The following is a 19862-nucleotide window of genomic DNA, read 5'->3' as shown; positions in this document are numbered from 1 at the left end:
TAGCCTTGAGCACAAGGAAGCCAGGGACAGTGCTCAGGCTCTGAGTTCAGGGCCCAGGACTGGCAAAAAAAAAAAAATCGAAAGGATGATGGCATAGGTTTTGGGTGTGAATATATGTGTGTGTGTCCATACGTATATATGTGCACCAGTATCTCAGGCTGGCACTCTGCTACTCAAGCCACAGCTCTACTTTAGCTTTTTGTTTATTTTTGTGCCTGCCCTGGGACTTGAACTCAGGGCCTAGACACTGCTCCCAAGCTTCTTTTGCTCAATGCTAGCATTCTACCACTTGAGTCACAGCTCCACTTCTGGCTTTTTTTTTTGTAGTTTAATGGAGATAAGATTCTCATGGACTTTCCAGCTCAGGCTGGCTTTGAACTGTAGTCCTCAGATCTCAACCTGTTGAGTAGCTAAGATTATAAGCATGAACCACTATCGCCTGGCTCTACTTCAGCTTTTTTGCTGGTTAATCTGAGATAAGAATCTATTTTCCAAATTTGCTACTTACTGGTTTTACTTATTTTTTTCATTTTTAGTTTTTGCTAGTCCTAGGGCTTGAACTCTGAGTCTGGGCATTGTCCCTGAGATTCTTTTGCTCATGGCTATCGCTTGGCCACAGTGTCACTTCCTGCTTTTTCTGAGTAGTTTATTGGAGATAAGAGTCTCATGGACTTTCTTGCCAGGGCCAGTATCAAACTGTAATTCTCAGGTCTCAGCCTCCTGAGTAGCTGGATTATAGGCCTGAACCACTGGTGTGACTGGCTTACTCATTTTATTTTATGTAGGTACTAGGCTTAAACTCAGGGCCTTAATATTCACTTGGCTTTCTTGCTTAAAGTTGGCAATCTACCACTGAGTCACAGCTCAACTTCTGGCTTTTTTTCTGGTTAATTGGAGGTAAAATTCTCACAGGCTTTCATGTCTGGAATGGCTTCAAACAAGGATCTTCAGATCTCAGCCTCCTAAGTAGCTAGGAATACAGGGAAGAGCCATCAGTGCCTGGCTTGCTTATGTTTTAAAAACTTTCCTGGGCTGGGAATGTGGCTTAGTAGTAGAATGCTTGCCTTGTATACATGAAGCCCTGGGTTTGATTCCTCAGCACCACATAAACAGAAAAACCTGGAAGTGGTGCTGTGGCTCAAGAGGGAGAGTGCTAGCCTTGAGCAAAAGAAGCCAGGGACAGTGCTTAGGCCCTGAGTTCAAGCCCCAGGACTGGCAAAAAATAAAAACAAAAAACATTCCTGTATAGAGAGCATAAATGTGTTAAGAAGCTGATTTTTTTTTGCCAGTTCTGGGGCTTGAACTCAGGGCCTGGACAGTGTCCCTGAGCTTCTTTTGCTTATAGCTAGAATTCTACCACTTGAGCCACAATGCCCCTACTGGCTTTTTCTGTTTATGTGGTGCTAAAGAATGGAACCTAGGGCTTCATTCATGCTAGGCAAACACTCTACTGCTAAGCCACATTCCCAGCCTGAAGCTGGGGATTTTAGAAGCACAGTGTTTGCTTATGTGACATGGGATCATTTGTATGTATTTTGGGAATAGACACAGGGTCTCACACATGGTAAAGAGGTTCTCTGCCACTGAACCACCTTCTGGCCCCTGGTTCTAGCATTTTTTGGTGATACTGGGGTTTGAACTCAGGGCCCTGTGTTTGCTAGGCTGACTCTAACACCTGTGTCACACCCCCAGCTCCAGTTTTACCATTTTTTTTCTTGTTTGGTCATGGGGCTTGAACTCAAGGTCTGGATGCTGCACCTGAGCTGTTTTGCTCAAGGCTAGTGCTCTGCCACAGTGGCACTTCCATCTTTTTCTGATGGTTAATTGGAGATAAGAGTCTTATGACTTTTCTGCCCAGGCTGGCTTTGAATTGCAAACATCAGATCTCAGCCTCCTGAGTAGCTAGGATTACAGGCGTGAGCCACCAGTGCCTGGGTCTGTTTTTGTTTGTTTGTTTGTTTGTTTTTGTTTTTTTTCCAGTCCTAGGGCTTGAACTCAGGGCCTGATCACTGTCCCCGGCTTCTTTTTGCTCAAGGTTAGCATTCTACCTCTTGAGCCACAGCACCACTTCTGGCTTTTTCTATATGTGTGATACTGAGGAATCAAACCCAGGGCTTCATGAATACAAGGCAAGCACTCTACCACTAGGCTATATTCCCAGCCCTCTGTTTTTTAAAACCATTTTAAGTATACTCAACTGTACAAATTTATAAAAAAGAAAGTTCAGATATTCTAAATGCCTTTATAAATAGAGGTAACCTGGCACTATTGGCTCATGCTTATACTCCTAGCTTCCTAGCTACTACTACTCAGGAGGTGGAGATGTGAGGATCACAATTCAAAACCAGTCTAGGCAAACAAATCCAGAAGAGTCTTATTTCCAGGTAACAAACAAAAGCCATAACTGGAAGCATGGTTGAATTGGTAGAGTGCCAGCTGTGAGCGGAAAAAGCAGAGAGAGAGAAAGAGAGAGAGAAGAGTGAGCAAGGACCAAATTCAAGCCCCAGCACTAGTACACACACACACACACACACACACACACACACACACACACACACACACGAGTAAGAATGGTTTTCAGTGAACATCCCCATTTTGGCTTTGCAAACAAGTTGCAAACCAACTTTATTTAGGGTACCCAGCCTAGTTAAGCTTAGCAATGCTTGCTAGCATACATAGAATCCATGTGTTAATCACAGACAAGTCCTACCTAATGGTGACAACAGCTGTAGCCCTGGGCCTAGTCTCCCACTTGAGGACTGGGCTAAAAACTTCCTGGTAATGTAGTATGGATGGTGAAAAGGGCTCCAGATAGTGGCTAACACATTCAACTGCCTAGTCTCCTTTGGGATAAAATCGCTTCACCTAATGTTTCTTCCTTTCTGCAGTGCTGCACCAGGGAAACCGGATCCTGGTTAAAAGTTTGTCCCTTGATCCTGGCCAGAGCCTTGAGCCTCATCCAGAAGGTCCCCAGCGACTTCGCTCAGACCCAGGCCCCCCCACCGAAATCCCTAGCCAGCGTCCTTCACCTCTGAAGCGGGCACCGGGCCCAAAGCCACAGGGTAAGTATTTCCAGAAAGAACAGAAAAATGGCCCAGGGGAGAGGACAGAGGAAGGAGAAGCTAACTGGTGTCAAAGGAGAAGGCTTCATTAGAAGTACCCAGAGGTTGCTGAGTGCTCACTGATGGCTCATGCCTATAATCCTAGCTACATAGGAGGCTGAGATCTTAGGATTGTGGTTCAAGGCCAGCCTAGAAAGGACTGTCTGTTAGACTCTTAATTCCAATTAATGGGCAAAAAGCAAGAAGTGGAGCTGTGATTTGAGTGGTAGAATACTAGCCTTGAGCAAAAAACCTCAAGGATAACACCCAGACCCTGAGTTCAAGCCCAAGGACCAGCAAAATTCAAAAAAATAAATTAAATTTTTAGAAAGAAGAGGTTTGTAAAGAGAGTAAGGAGGCCTGGCTCCCATAGTTACAATAGTCACCTCCTAGTCTAGCTCATCAACGTCTCTCCTCTCTTTCCCCATCCAAATCTCCAGTTCCCCCAAAGCCCAGCTACCTGCAGATGCCCCGGATGCTTCCCCCACCTGAGCCCATCCCTCCTCCACCATCACGCCCGCTGCCTGCAGACCCTCGAGTGGCCAAGGGCCTGGCCCACCGGGCAGAAGCCAGCCCCAGTTCTGCAGCCGTATCTTCACTGATTGAGAAGTTTGAACGGTGAGTGTGTTCCCTGTGGAAGCCTGGGCAGGGAAGGGTAGGTCTGGGACCAGAAGGGAAAATTGTAAAAGGCCTCTCAGTCAAGCTTATGCCCTGCCTCCATGTGTGTCTTCTGCCCCTGCCTCAGAGAACCTGTGATTGTCACCACCGATAGGCCAGCCCCTGGCCCCTGGCCTGGTCCCCCAGAGCCAGCTATGTTGCCACAGCCACCCCTGCAGCCACCAGTGTCCCAGCTATCAGAGGGTGAGGCCTCCCGCTGCCTGTTCCTGCTGGCTCCTGGGCCCCGGGATGGTGAGAAAGTACCCAACCGAGACAGTGGCATTGACAGCATCAGCTCACCATCTAACAGTGAAGAGACCTGCTTCGTCAGTGATGATGGGGCCCCCAGTCACAGCCTCTGTCCTGGGCCCCCTGCCTTGGCCAGTATGCCTGTTGCTTTGGCCAATCCCCACCGGCCTGCCTCTCAGGAGGTGGACAGTGACCTGGAGGAAGAAGAGGATGAGGAGGAGGAGGAAGAGGAGGAGGAAGAGGAAGTAAAGGACAGAGAAATCCCAGTGCCCCCAATGGAGAGACAGGAGTCTGTGGAGGTACTGACCCGTGTTCACCAAGAGGCAGGACCATGTGCAGAAAACCAAAATCCTGGCTTCTGTGCTTGGTTCTTCCCCCAAACAAGGCATTGTTTCCATGTAAGGTCTTTTTGTTGTTGCTGTTGTTTTGTTTTTCATGCTGATCCTGGGGCTTGAACTCAGGACCTAGACCCTTAGTTTTTCCATCTTGAAGATGGGCATTCTGGTTAGGGATCATTATATTCCTGTCCCAACTAGAAATTTCCATGGCTCAATAGTTGGGTGACACTGAAAAGGTACCTTCCCTGTCTAATCCACCACTATAAGCCTCAGTTTCCTTATCTCTATAACAGAAAGCCTCTCACAACCCAGAGAGACTTCCCCAAAGCTAGGGGAGGGGCTGAAAGTCTTAAAAGGGACTAAGATTGTGGAGATGATGGCTTTTGGCAGCATGGATCCCTTTCTGGGTTCTGGCAGCCTAACAATTTTATAAACTGTCCTGTTTTCAAACCTTGGGAGAACTCCCAAGATCAAGCTCCAGTATGGAGAGGAGGCCCTAGACTACTGAGATGAAAGATGCTCAGTAAGTGTGTGTCCAGTGAATAGGAAACTAGTTCACCAGGAAATATGTGTGTGTGTGTGTGTGTGTGTGTGTGTGTGTGTGTGTGTGTGTGTGCTGGTACTCAGGGCCTCGCGCTCAAGGTTCACCTTTGCTGAAGGTTAGTACTCTACTACTTGAGCCACCTCTCCATTTCCAGCTTTTTGCAGGTCTTTCTTGGAATTGGCTTCCCAGGCTGCTTTTAAACATCAGATCTTTATGAGTAGATGGCATTACAGCCATATGCCACTGGCATCCAGCAGCAATTGGATTTTTACCATTTTTATGCCAGTCCTGAAGCTTGATCTCAGGAGCTGGACACTGTCCTTGAGTTTTTATGCTCAAAACTTACACTCTACCACTTGAGCTCTACTTCCAGTTTTGTTTTTTTTTTTTGTAGTTTAGTAGAGTTAGTCTCATGGACTTTCCTGCACCAGCTGCCTTCACACTGTGATCCTTAGATTTCAGACTCCTGAGTAGCTAGGATTCCAGGTGTGAGCCACCAGCACCTGGTGATTTTTAGCCTTTTTTTTTTTTTTTGGCGGTTGTGAGGCCTGAACTCAGGGCTTGAGTGCTGTCACTCAAGGCTAGCCCTCTACCACTTTGAGCCACAGTACCACTTCCCAAATTTTACCATTTTTATACTTCTGTTTTCCCGCATACTCCAGGTATTAAACAAGCTTTTGCTGGCAGGCAGCTAAGAGGGTGAATAAATAGCTAATAGTTATAGACTAGTTAATCCGTTGGTGGTGTTTATAGATAAGGAGTCTTAAATACTAACAGTTCAGTAACTTATTATGCAAGTTAATGAAAGGAAGAACTGAGATTTGATTGCAGGAGGTCTGAATACCCAGCTTCCATGCTTTAGCACTATGAATAGGAAAAGCAGATGAATGGGTCCATGAGGGCTAAGGGGGGTGGTGTGGTGTGTGCCATTAGAATCAAGGGTGAGCTTTATGAGCCAGGGATAAAGCTTGGGTCTGGGTTATCTAAGGGTGGTGTTAAGCTTAGAGCAGTTTATAAGCTGTTTTTGAATTTTAGGGGAGCTGGGTGTGGCAATAATCACTTGTAGTCCCAGCTACTAAAGAGCTACTAGGGAAGATTACTTGAGCTCAGGAGTTCAAGGCCAGGCCAGACATGATAGCAACAGGCTTTTTTTTCTTCATTAAAGAAAATTTAGTTATGCCACATGTCTCCGTGTTTACGTCCTGTGTCTTGTCTCCTGGCTCATCTCCCCTTCTCTCCAGCCATGCATCAACTTGGCCATAGGGCAGCCGTTTGGTAATAAACTTTTCTTTCCTGCCTGAAAAAAAAATTAGTTTCCACTAGCTGGATGTTGGTGGCTCATGCCTGTAATCCGAGCTACTCAGGAAGTTCAGATCTGAGGATTTTCATTTAAAGCCAGCCCAGGCAGGAAAGTCCATAAGACTCATCTCCAGCTAAGCACCAAAAAATAGTCAAAGTAGAGCTGTCTGTTGATCAAGTGGAGAGTGCTAGCCTTAAGCACAAAAGCTCAGGGACAGCACCCAGGCCCTGAGTTCAAGCCTCAGGACTGGCACACACATACACACAAAAATAGCCAAAGCAAAAAGTGCTGGAGATGTAGTTTCAGATGCTGAGTGCTTGCCTTGAAAGTGCAAAGCCCTGAGCTTAAACCCCAGCACCCCCCCCCCCAAAAAAAGAAGAAGCAGCAGCTGGTGTTGGTGGCTCACATCTGTAAGTCTAGCTATTCAGAAGGCTGAGATCTAAGGATTGCAGTCTGATGCCAGCCTAGGCAGGAAAGTCTGTCAGAATCTTATCTCCAATTAACCACCAAAAAGCTGGAAGTAGAGCTGTGGCTTAAGTGGTAAAGTACTACCCTTGAGCAAAAAAAGGTCAGGACAGTGCCCAGGTCTTAAGTTCAAGCCCCAGGACTGGTACCAAAATAAAAAATTTCCAGGGCTTGTGTTTGGGTTATGATCAGAGATTATCTCCTCCTTTCCAGCTGACGGTGCAGCAGAAAGTATTCCACATTGCCAATGAGCTCCTGCAAACTGAGAAGGCCTATGTTTCTAGGCTTCATCTCCTGGATCAGGTGAATGACCCCTCAGGGATTCCGGGACCCCAGAACCTAGTAGGAAGTTCCAATGGGAAAGTGAAAGAACCTGAGCCCAACCCCACAACTGAGGCCAGAATTTAAAGGTGCTAAGGCCCCTCTCTAACAAGGAGACTTGTCCATGAAGCTGACTGTAATCTCAAATTTGATCCTGGTATCAACCCTCGCTCCTGTGGGTATATATATCACTCCTGACTGCAGCTCTGAGATGAACACTGACTTTCTTCCCTGATCTTGAATTTTCCCTCACTGTGAATCTGTCCTACCTCTGGCCTGTTCCTGACCCCAAATACACTAGAATCCCTAAAGGTAGAGATTTGTGCCTGCTTTATTGCCTGCTCCATCCCAGGCAGGACAATGTCTGACAATGCAATAGACAATCAAAATCTTTGATAAATGAATGGATTGAATTTCAACTATCTCTCCCATTCAACCTATTTCTGACCATAACCATGATTCTGACTTCTCATTATACCAACACCTAGCTCTAGGTTTTCACTTTGACCACCTATAGTCTAACCTCATATATACCTTATTTCCATTCCTTTGCTCCTCATTTTGAAGACCAGTGCTAACCCCACAGCTCCACAAAGCTATGTACAAACATGACACTCATCTGTAAGCTGCCCCTTGCCCAGCTAAGCCCTAGGCCTGGCCGGATTGAGCAGGCCTTCCCTCTCCCACAGGTGTTTTGTGCCAGGCTGCTGGAAGAAGCTCGGAACCGCAGTTCCTTCCCTGCTGACGTAGTTCATGGCATCTTCTCGAACATCTGCTCCATCTATTGCTTCCATCAGCAGTTCCTGCTGCCAGAGCTGGAGAAGCGCATGGAGGAATGGTGAGGGGCCCCAGTGCCAGGCTGCCTACTCTTCTGTCCACTTGCCTACCAAATCCAGGCCCAGATGGGGATAATAATAAGAACAGTTGGTCAATGTGTTAATACTTGTAGAGAGCTTAGAAAATACTTGGTGTACAGGTGTTCGATGGTTGAGAAATGCTGTTTTTATAAGCACTTGATGGAAGTGAAAATAGGATGTGAACAAATGGATCCATAGCCTCCGGGCAGAGGAGGATTCAGAGAAGAGGTAATGTCTGGGCTGGGTCCTGATGGGGAAGGGGAGTTTAAAGGCAGACTTCCACCTCCAAGTTTTCTTCTTCCAATCCAGCATTTAGATTTTTTTTGTTGGTTATGGGGCTTGAACTCAGGGCCTGGGCTCTGTCCCTGAGCCTCTTTATGCTCAAGGCTAGAGCTCTACCACTTGAGCCACTGCACCACTTCCATTTTGAGTGGTTAATTGAAGATCAGAGTTTCACGGGGATTTTTTTTTTCTGTCTGGTCTGGCTTCAAACTGTGATCCTCTGATCTCAGCCTCCTGAGCACTAGTATTACAGGCATGAGCCACTGGTGCCTGGCCAGCCTTTGAATTTTATGCTACCTGTGTGAGTGGGCTTTCTTTTTTCTTTGTCTTTCTTTTTTATCTGTCCTGAGGCTTGGACTCAGGGCTTGGGTGCTGTCCCTGAGCTTTTGTATTCAAGGATAGCACTCTACTGCTTTAGCCTTGGCTCCACTCCTGGCTTTTTCAGTAGTTAATTGGAGATAAGAGTCTCACAGACTTTCCTGCCTAGGCTGGTTTCAAATCACAATTCTCAGATCTCAGTCTCCTGAGTAGCTAGGATAACAGGTGTAAGCCACTGGCACCTAGCTTCTCTTTCTCTCTCTGTCTCTCAGTCTCTGTTTCTCTCTGTCTCTCTAATGTGCCAGTACTGGTGCTTGAATTCAGGGCCTGACACTCTCTCTTGGCTTTTTCTGCTCAAGGCAGGCATGCTACCACTTCAGCCACATCTTCTTTTCTGGTTTTTTTTTTTTTTTTTTGGTAGTCCTGGGGCTTGAACTCAGTGCCTGAGCACTGTCCCTGGCTTCTTTTTGCTCAAGGCTAGCACTCTGCCACTTGAGCCACAGTGCCACTTCTGGCCTTTTCTATATATGTGGTGCTGAGGAATCGAACCCAGGGCTTCTTGTATACGATGCAAGCACTCTACCACTAGGCCATATTCTCAGCCCCCTTTTCTGGCTTTTTGATGATTAATTGGAGATAAGAGTCTCACAGCTGTACTTCTCTGCTTCAGCTGGCTTTGAACCACAGTGCTCAGATCTCAGCCTCCCAAGTAGCTAGGATTACAGTCATGAGCTTCCAGTGCCATGGTTCTAAATGATCTTTCTGAATAACAATCAGATCATGTCAGTCCCTACATACAGTCATCTCCATGTTCTGCACACACAGAATGATGTGTGTGTCCCTCTAACCAGAATGTGACCGCAGAGGGCTGGTTCTGCTATCTCCCCCTGCCCCAACCTGTGGCCTCAAGTCTGGTCTGTCTACCACATCAAACTGTGACTTATGAGAAGGGATCACTGTGTGTCCCCTACCAGACAGTGAAGCTGTTAAGGCTCAATTTAGGATGACTTCCTGTGTCCCCAGTAGCACTCAACACAAGGCCAGGCACAGAATCAATAATGAGTATATGGGGGCTGGGGATATAGCCTAGTGGCAAGAGTGCCTGCCTCGGATACACGAGGCCCTAGGTTCGATTCCCCAGCACCACATATACAGAAAACGGCCAGAAGCGGCGCTGTGGCTCAAGTGGCAGAGTGCTAGCCTTGAGCGGGAAGAAGCCAGGGACAGTGCTCAGGCCCTGAGTCCAAGGCCCAGGACTGGCCAAAAAATAAAAAAATAAAATAATAATAATAATAATAATGAGTATATGAGGTAGGCCTTGCTATAAGCTCAGGGAGACCATTCCAGAACAGGTACCTGGGGTGTGGGCAGGAGAGAGTTGGGGCAGATGTTGTCTCAAGCTGTGGTCTCAGGTCAAACCAAGCCTGTTGGCCTCATTGGCCTATCATGTAAACAGCATTTCCAACAAAGCAAACTGGCTGATAAATGTGTTTCTAGGCCCAGTGTCTGGTGGCTCACATCTGTAATCCTAGCTACTCCGGAGGCTGAGATGTGAGGATCACAATTCAAAGCCAGCCATGGCAGACAAATCTGAGAGAACTTTATGTCCAATTAACAAGAAAAATGCCAAAAATAGAGGTATGGTTCACATGGTAGAGTACTTGAGTTAAAAGGCTAAGGGTCAGCAACAGCATCCAGGCCCTGAGTTCAAACCCCAGTACTAGCACACATACAAACGTTTATTATAAAAAGAATGAATTGAAACAAAGAAGCTACAATGTGTTGGTGGCTCCAGCCTTTAATCCTAGCTGCTAAGGAGGCTGAGATCTGAGGATTGCAATTCAAAGCCAGTCTAGTCAATAATGTCTATGAGACTCTTTTGTCCAATTAACCAACAAAAGGCCAGAAGTGAAGCTGTGGCGCAAGTGGTAGAATACCAGCCTTGAGCAAACACGCTAAGGGACAGTGTCCAGGCCTTGATTTCCAGCCTCAGAACTGGCACAAAGTAAAAGAAAGAGAGAAAGGAAGGAAGAAATGAAGGAAGGAAGGGAGAAAGGGAGAGATGGAGGAAAGGAAGGGAGGAGAGAGAGAGAGAGAGAGAGAGGAGCTTCCAATGGTCTCCCTGGGGCTGGAAGCCTGTGGGAAAAGATCCTCCAGACTAGGTGATCGATCAGCAAGACCATGTCAGCCTCTGCTTCTACCCAAGGGACCGCTACCCACGCATTGGAGACATCCTGCAGAAACTGGCCCCCTTCCTCAAGATGTATGGCGAGTATGTGAAAAACTTTGACAGGGCTGTGGAGCTGGTTAACACCTGGACAGAACGCTCCACCCAGTTTAAAGTCATCATACATGAGGTGCAGGTAAGTGTTAAAGCTGGAAGGGACAGACTGTGGGAGGAAAGATCCACAGGGACCAGGTGACAGGGGTCTGCACCAAACCTCAGCCTTTCTGCTTCTGCTTGTTACAGAAGGAGGAAGCCTGTGGCAACCTGACACTACAGCACCACATGCTGGAGCCTGTGCAGCGCATCCCTCGCTATGAGCTGCTTCTCAAGGACTATCTGTTAAAGCTGCCTCATGGCTCTCCAGACAGCAAGGATGCACAAAGTGAGTATGATCACCCACACTGGCAGTAGTATGCCAGATTCTGAGGTGGGATCCCAAAACTTAATTCATAGGATTATTCTTCCATTGTGTGCTTAAGATCCCACAGTACCATCTCTAAACTCTAAGGCCTGTATTAAGGCTCTGAGATGAAACGCTAAGATGGATCTGTAGGTTGGGATTCCAGCCTGAGTATCCAGGAAGAAGATTTGAGAGTAGTACCCCATGAGCATCTTCCTAATTGGGACCCTAGCATTAGAAGGGTTTACCTAGAATGATTCCCTAAAGGGATTCATCTCTGTGTGTGTGTGTGTGTCTGTCTGTCTGTCTGTATGTCTGTATGTCTGTGTGGGCACATGCACACATGCGTGTGCGTGTGTTAGTCCTGGGGTTTCAACTCAGGCCCTGGGCACTGTCACTGAGCTTTTTTGCCCAATGCTAGTGTTTTATCACTTGAGCCACAGCTCCACTTCCAGCTTATTTTGGTGGTTAATTATTGATAGGAGTCTCACAGGCTTTCCTGCCCAGGCTGGTTTTGAACCTGCATCTCAGATCTCAGCCTCCTGAATATCTAAGATTACAGGTATGAGTTACTTGTTCCCGTCTTCATCCTTTCTTTTTAATGGGACTGGAGATTGAACTCAGGACCTCATGCTAAGCGTAGATTTTTGCTAGTTATTTCACACATGGAGTCTTGTGGACTTTTCTGCCTGGGCTGGCTTCAAACCAAGATCTTCCAAATCTCAGCCTCCTAAGTAGCCAGAATTACAGGTGAAAGCCACCAGTGCCTGCCTGGCTTGCTGGTTATTTTTGAGATAAGGTCTTATGTCCTACCCAGATGGATGTCTGTGAATAATCTACCTATGTTAGGCTTCCCATTGTTGCTAACATAACACATGAGCCACCATGTCCAGCTCTTGGTTGAGAAGGTCTCTCATCAACTTTTCTGCTTCAGATTTGCCTCAAACCACACCCTTGCAAGTCTCAGACTCCCAAGTAGCTAGGATTACAGTCATGAACCACTGATACTGGTGGATCTGTCCATTTCTGAGGATGGTTCCTAGATGTATCCCCACATGAAGATGTAACAAGAATAAAGTAAAACAGGGCTGGGGATATAGCCTAGTGGCAAGAGTGCCTGCCTCGGATACACGAGGCCCTAGGTTCGATTCCCCAGCACCACATATACCGAAAACGGCCAGAAGCGGCGCTGTGGCTCAAGTGGCAGAGTGCTAGCCTTGAGCGGGAAGAAGCCAGGGACAGTGCTCAGGCCCTGAGTCCAAGGCCCAGGACTGGCCAAAAAAAAAAAAAAAAAAGTAAAACAGCCTCAATTCCTAGGGAGTGAGCCACCACCAGACTTGAGAGCCCAGCCTGCCACCCTGCCCCCTCAGGCTAAGACCTTTTTTTTTTTTTTTACTGGGTCTCTGTGACTAAGCGCCTCAGAAAGAGGTCTGTGTCATCAAACTTCTCATTTTCCATTCACTAGTGTTACAGTGGCCAGGGCCATACCCACTGGCCACTCCCCAGAATGAACCTCTGCAGAGAACCTTCCAGTCTAATCAGAAAACCTAGAGACTTCCCTCTCTAGAACTGAGCACCCCAGGCTGGTCCCTGTATTTTCTCCCTCTCAGATTTGGGTCTCAAGGCTGAGATACTTCCTTCCCACATACTAAACCACTGGTAAAGTACATCACGTGATTCCTCCAGTGTCTACCCTATCTATAGAGTCAGTGCCCAAATAGGTCACTCCAGTGTCTACTCCACATCTCCTTCCCTAGACTCTTACCTCCATTTTATTCACTGATGAACTCAACAGCTACTTATTGAGTATATCAATGTTCTGTTCCTTGTTCTAGGCACTAGGGATATGAAAGTGAACAAAACAGACGAGATCCCAGGCCTGAGGGTGTGATCCAAGTGTAGAAACAAGCACAAAGCCCTGAGTTTAAATACCAGTGTGGGGAAAAATGTGTAGACCAGATCTTTGATGTCAGCAAACATGTATTCTAGTTAGGGAGAGATACAAAAAAATAAAAGTAAATAAACACATGGGAGAATATTAGATAGGAGCTAAGTATGATTCAGATAGCTAGGAGAAAATAATGTGACAGTGACTGGCTAGTCTTACTTTAGATTGGGCAATTTCTTTTTGAGTCAAAACCTGAATAAGAGCTAGTGCTAGTGACTCACACCTATAACCTTAGCTACTTAGGAAGCTGAGATCTGAAGTATCTCACCTCACAGCCAGCCCAGACAGTAAAGTCTACAAAACACCACCTCCAAAATATCTAGTAAAGACCAGATGTCAGTGACTCATGCCTGTAATCCTAGCTGCTCAGGAAGCTGAAATCTGAAGATCAGGGTTTGAAGCCAGCCTGGGGGAAAAAAGTCCATGACACTCTTATCTCTAATAAACTACTCAGAAAAGGCCAAAAGTGGTGCTGTGGCTCAAGTGGTAGAGCACCAGCCTTGAGCACAAAGAGGAGTTAAAGCCCCAGGACTGGCAAAAAAACCCTCTAGTAAAAAGCAAGTCTAGAAGCATGGTTTAAATGACAGAGCACCAGTTGTGAAAGCAAGCCAAATAAGCAGAGGTCCTGAATTCAAACCCAGTACTGGCAAAAGAGAAAAAAAAGGAGGAACTTGGTCTAGAGAAAGGCAACAACAAATGCCAAGTCCCCAAGACAAGGGAAGACTGGGAGAAGTTAGGAGTGGGCATATCTCTGAATTAACAAAAGTGCTAGTGTGATTTGAGCATGACAAATGAGGGTGGAATGGGAGAAACAGGGTTGGAGAGAGGAGCAAGACTTTGAAGGCTGAGACAAGAGAAGATGGTGTCATGGGAAATTTTGGTCTGGCTAACATGGGAAGCAAGAAAAAGAGCCAAGATTTGTATACTAGTGGGTCACTCCTGTAATTCTAGGTACTCAGAGAGCTAAAATCTGAGGATCACAATTCAAAGACATCCCGGGGAAAAAATGAGACTCTCTCTCCAGTTAATCAGCTAGAAGCTCGAAATGGGGCCGTGGCTTAAGTGGTAGAATACCAGCATTAAGCAGAAAAGGCAAAGTGAGAGTCCAGGCCCTGAGATCAAGCCCCAGTACCAAGAAAGACAGAGAGAGAAAGAGAGACCCAAGTATTCTATATGGAAGTGTTATTTATTTATTTGTTTATGCAAGTCCTGGGGCTTGAATTCCGCACCTGGGCACTATGCCTGAGTTTCTTTTCCTCAGGGTCAATGCTCTACCACTTGAACCACAGTGTCCTTTCTGGGTATTTCTAAGTAGTTTATTAGAGATAAGAGTCTCGTGGACTTTCCTGCCCTGACTGGCTTCAAATCGCGATCTTCAGATCTCTGCCTCCTGAGTAGCTAGGATTACAGGAGTGAGCCACTTATTTTTTGGTGTGTGGGTTCTGGAATTGAACTCTGGGCCTGGGCTCCGTCTTTGATTTTTTTTTTTGCTTAAGGGTAACACTCTACCACTTGAGTCACAGCTCCACTGATTTGGGACAGATTGAAAGTGAAGTGGGGCTGCCACTTAGATGAGTCTAGAATTCCAGGAAGAGAGATGTGGATGTCATTGGAACAAGGATAGTATTCAAAGCTGTGGAGCTAGCCAGGACTATGTAAGAGAATGTAAGAAAGGAAGGAAAGAGGCCAAGGATAAAGCTCAGGGAAGTAGAACCAGCAAAGGAGATTTACAAGAAGCAGCCACTAAGTTAGGGAGAAAACAAAGAAACTGTGGGAACCATGCAGAAAATTGTGTTATGCTGTATCCATGCCCTAGACTGAGCGTCCTTCACACCAGGTAGAGCAGTTTGCTCCCAGGCTTATGCCTTAAGAGAGAGCTAGACCTCTAAAAACTTCCATAGCTGAACTGTCCAAACAGACATCTGACACCAGGGGCCAGTAGGTCATGCCTTTCATACTAGCAACACAGGAGGCTGAGATCTGATGATCATAGGTCAAAGCCAGCCTGGGCAGGAAAGTCCATGAGACTGTTAGCACCAATTAACCAGCAAAGGACAAACTGGAAGTGGAGGTGTGGCCCAAGTATAGAGCATCAACTTTGAGGGGAAAAGCCAAATGAGAGTGTAAGTCCCTGAGTTCAAGACCCAGTACTGGCATGAACAAAAAGGAAAACAAAAGAAAGTTGAAGCCTGATCCCAAAAGATTGACTCTCTTCTTCCACCCCACACACTGAAATTTTACCAAGCTCTCAGACTGGATTTGCTAAGTTCTCTGTTATGAATCCCTGACAAAATACTGAAACTAGCCAGGGGTTGATGGCTCACGCCTGTAATCCTAGCTACTCAGGAGGCTGAGATCTAAGGGTTGCAGTTCAAAGCCAGCCTGAGCAGGAAAGTCCATGAGACTCTATCTCCAACTAACCACCAGAAAACTGCAAGTGGTTTCGTGGCTCAAAGTGGTAGAGAACTAGTCTTCAGAAAAAAGCTCAGTGACAGTGGCCAGGCCCTGAGTTCAAATGCCACTACCGACAAACAAAAAAACAAAACTTTAAAAACACAAACTGAGCAGCCAAGAATGAGCTCCACAGATTCTACTCTAATCTTCCTAGTCCAAGTTCCCCAGAATGAAGACCCCTATTTTCCATCTATCAAATTGGGAGTCCTTCACAGCAGAAATTCCACTCTAATCTCCCTAGCCACAAGTCCACCAAAATGAAGACCCCTATTTTTAGTCCATAAAATTGAAAGTCTCTCACTAAGCCTTTAGCCTAATGTCCTAGATTGTCCCTCAAATTAAGCCATCCAAGCTATGTACCTAGGCTTAGCTTCCTAGGCTCTTTTCCCAGGCTAATTCCCCCAGACTGAGCTCCCTGTTTTCTACCTCCAGGACTTGAATTTGTAGATTGAGATACACAGGCTGAGTCTACAGACCACAAACTCCAAAAACTAGGTCCTGTTTAGAGATTCAAGGAGGGCACTTCACTATTCTATTAACTGTACATTTTGTAACCATCTGACCCCCCACAGAATCACATGTTTGTACACATTGAGCTTCCAGGATTCAGTTGTGAAAATTTTTTCCACTTTTGGTTTTTTTGGTAGTTAATTGGAGATAAGAGTTTTCTTGGAATTTTTCACCTGGGCTGGCTTTGAACCTCCTTCCTCAGATTTCAGCCTCCTGAGTAGCAATACATATGTGAACCATTAATACCCAGCCCCACATGGAAACTATCTTAAGTGACCTCCAAAGTGAGTGGAACATGTAAATTCCCTAGACTGCTCCTAAGATTGAATCCCTTTTGTTTAAATCAATAAGCAAGCTGCTTAGCCTGTTTCCTCAAATGCAGAATGAGGCCTACCTCACAGGGTTGTTTTGAGGCTAAATGAAATCATGTAGGTAAAGACATTTAGCACAGTGCCTGGCATATGTTTTTATTTTATTTTATTTTTTTTGGCCGGTCCTGGGGCTTGAACTCAGAGCTTGGGCTCTGTCCCTGAGCTTCTTTTGCTCAAGGCTAACACTCTACCACTTGAGCCACAGCTACACTCCTGGCTTTTGGAGTTATTGGAGATAAGGGTCTCATGGACTTTCCTCCCTCGCTAGATTCAAAATGTGATCCTCAAATCCTCCCAAGTAGCTAGGATTACAGGAGTGCGCCACCAGCACCCAGGTACATGCTTTGATTCTTAAATGCCTTGGTTAATGTCATCTGGGTTGAATTCCCCATTAAAATCAATCTGCAGTTTGAGCTTTTCAATTGTTTAATTTAGTTTTGTATGCTGGTCCTGAGGCTTGAACTCAAGTCCTGGACACCATCCCTGAGCTTCTTTTTGCTAAAGGCTAGGCCTCTACTACTTTAGCTGCAGCTCTACTTCCAGCTTTTTTGGTAGTTAATTGGAGATAAGAGTCTCACAGATTTTCCTACCCAGGCTGGCCTCAAGCCACAGTTCTCAGAGCTCAGCCTCCTGAATAGGTAGGATTACAGGTATGAGCTACTGGCACCCAGCTAGCTCTTGAAATTTAGGTAGCTTCATACCTATTTGAATCCCTAAAACAAACCTTAGAACTTGAGCGTGGCCTACTGAGCTCCCTTCATGAACCCAAAATTGGACACCCCCCCCCCCCCGAAAGAACTTCCCCATCTGGTTCTCACTAAATCTTTGAAGGATAGCCAGCTATGATATGCCTACTTAATTCTTCCACTCAAGATCCTAAGGTGAGCTCACTAATTTTTTTACCCCTCCAACTAAAATCCCCAGGCTGAGCCCTACTGAGTCATAGCTCTGATTCCACAAACTGACTCGCCCACTTTCTAGCTCTCAGGCTGGACGCTGGAGGCTGGACTGTAGGCTCGGCTCCCCAAACCAGGTGAGCTGGAACTGTTGTACTACGCTTCCTACATTAAGCCTAATATTGAACTCTAAACCAGAATCTATCTCAACCTGCCAAACCCAGAACATTCAGACTAAGCCCCTAAAGCAAATTCCCCAAACTCTCTCACCTAAACCCCCAGGTAAAAATCCTAGACTACATTTCCACACTGAACCCATAGATGGAATCTTACACATTGGACTCCTGGCAATGCCAGTCTGCCTCCCACATGGTGTATCTCCACACAGAGCTACCTAAAGCAAGCAAAGCCATCAAGCCTCTGCCCAACAACCTACACAGGCCTGACCTTGTGTCCCCACAGCTTGCCAGTCTCCCTGGGTTCTATCACTGATCCTGTCCCTTTTCCTGGGGTGGGAAGGACAGACTATGTAGGAGAAAAAAGCAGGTTGGACATAAGCCTCACCTCCCAGGTAAACCACCTAAGACAACCACCTTCTCTGTGAGTTTTGGTTTCACCATTGGATAAATAACGTACAATCACACTTATCTTACAGAGTCAGAACTACAGAAGAAGATGATATATGCAGAACACCCGTTGAGGTGCTTGGAGAAGGGAGCAGGACCTTGGGATCCTATCCCTAGGATCACCTACTTTACTGAGAGATACAGATATAATGACAGTCCCAGTAGGAGTAATGAAATGGAAGGGAACAGAGGGGAATGTGGGAACCCAGACACTCCTAACCCAGCCTGGGTACTCAGGAAAGACTTACAGAAGGTGAAGAGCTTAGTAAGACTGATGGAGCAGGACAGGACATGTTTAGAGAGGTGTACATGGAAGAAGTCAGAGGTCCACAGAAGCCAGTCACCAAAGGCTTTGAATGCCAGGCTAAAGGGCTGCTTCCTTCCCCTGCAGGCACAGAGGAGCTATTGATAGGTTTGAGCAAAGGAGTAACAGGAAGCAGTGTGTTATGTAGGCTTTTCTGATGGCCAGGATGGAAGAATGTGGGGAAAAGGGGCTCTGCACCAGAAAGGCATCTGAAAGCCTCAGCTCTGTCAGTGGCCACAGATCTGCTTGGTTCATGAGCCAAACTTGATCGTGGAGATGCAGATTCATAGGAAAACAAGACTTTCTTTGAACCAGACAACAGTTGCTCGTGCCTGGCTACTTAGGAGGCTGAGATCTGAGGATCCTGGTTTGAAGCCAGTCAGAGCAGACATCTTAGAGATACTTATCTCCAATGAATTAGCAAAATGTCTAAAGTGGAGCTATAGCTCAAGTAATAGAGCACCAGTCTTGAGTGAAAAAGTTAAGTGTTAGTATGAAGCCTGAGGTCAAGCCCAGTACACACACACACACACACACACACACACACACACAATTTGTTATGTCAATGAACCCTCTTCAGAAATGCCACCTATGCCCCTTCAGTGCAGGTACGTGTTCTTTTTCTTTTTTTTTTTTCTTTTGTCAGTTTTGGGGCTTGAACACAGAGGCTGAGCACTGGTCCCGAGCCTCTTTGTGCTCAATGCTGGAGCTCTGCCACATAAGCCACAGCCACATCCGGTTTTCCAGTGGTTTTCAAGAGTCTCATGGGGACTTTACTGCCAAAGATGGCTTCAAACCATGATCCTCAGATCTCAATCTGCTGAGTGGCTAAAATTATAGGCATGAGCCACTGGCACCAGGCAAGGTGCATGTTCTAAGTAGGGAGACCCAGCATTTAGATTGGTGGGGGGTGGGGTATTGAAGCTGTATGAGGGGTAGAGGTTTCTGTGGGCTCCTTCCAGGTTTTTTCCTGATGATACCCTACCACTGTAGTAAATCTAGAAATTTTAGGAAAGACGACAACAGTAATGGAGGAATCAACTGTGAACTGAACCTCAGAGAATAAGCATAATGGATTCTCTGGCATATATGTTCGTGATGATTTCTAGACATCTATGTGCCAAAGTGACATCATTCTGTATGGGCAAGTTAAACAAACCTGAACATTTTTTCTGTCCAAAACTAGGACTTGAACTTAGTATCTGATGCTTTTATTTATTGGTTGGAACTACAACCTGAGACAAGCCTTTAACCCCTACCCTGGACATTTCTAAGCTTATTATAAACCCTACAGAAGTATCATGTATAAAGCTTGTTTGACATGAGTATATCACACTGAATCCCTCCCATTGGATATTTTTGTTTGGGATTTGACTATGTTGTAAACAAACCTGCAGTAAAAAGGTATTTTTACAAAGAATATGTACCTGTAATCAGAAATATTGAAACAGAATCTTTTTTTAACCATTCCTGGGCTTAAACTCAATGTGCTAGGTAAACACGTTACCACTAAGCCACCTTCCCAGCCCCAGCAGAATTGTTTTTATCTATTGTTTTGCAATATTTTTTGGCACTAGAGATGGGACTAAGGGCCTCATGCATGTTAGGAGAGTGCTCTACCACTGAGCTACATCCCCATACCTTCCTTTATATGATATTTTCTGGAATATATATTCCAGAAAAAATATATATGA

At 45.9% G+C, this 19862-nt stretch overlaps 1 protein-coding gene across 1 annotated transcript in view; it reads left to right on the top strand.

Annotated features, from left to right (window-relative positions):
- The window catches only part of Fgd1 (FYVE, RhoGEF and PH domain containing 1), a 61395-nt gene that overhangs the window by 24338 nt on the left and 17195 nt on the right, over positions 1-19862 (top strand). Inside the window, exons 2-8 of the mRNA XM_048336096.1 lie at positions 2889-3062; positions 3542-3719; positions 3847-4306; positions 6868-6957; positions 7665-7813; positions 10639-10795; positions 10903-11041. Coding sequence (XP_048192053.1) covers positions 2889-3062; positions 3542-3719; positions 3847-4306; positions 6868-6957; positions 7665-7813; positions 10639-10795; positions 10903-11041 — 1347 coding nt within the window. The remainder of the gene's footprint in view (positions 1-2888; positions 3063-3541; positions 3720-3846; positions 4307-6867; positions 6958-7664; positions 7814-10638; positions 10796-10902; positions 11042-19862) is intronic.

This window comes from Perognathus longimembris, chromosome 28 (genome assembly GCF_023159225.1).
Source record: "Perognathus longimembris pacificus isolate PPM17 chromosome 28, ASM2315922v1, whole genome shotgun sequence".
Lineage (NCBI taxonomy): Eukaryota > Metazoa > Chordata > Mammalia > Rodentia > Heteromyidae > Perognathus > Perognathus longimembris.
The sequence above is the reverse complement of the archived record's forward strand: the minus strand, read 5'-3'. Positions and strand labels throughout refer to the sequence as shown.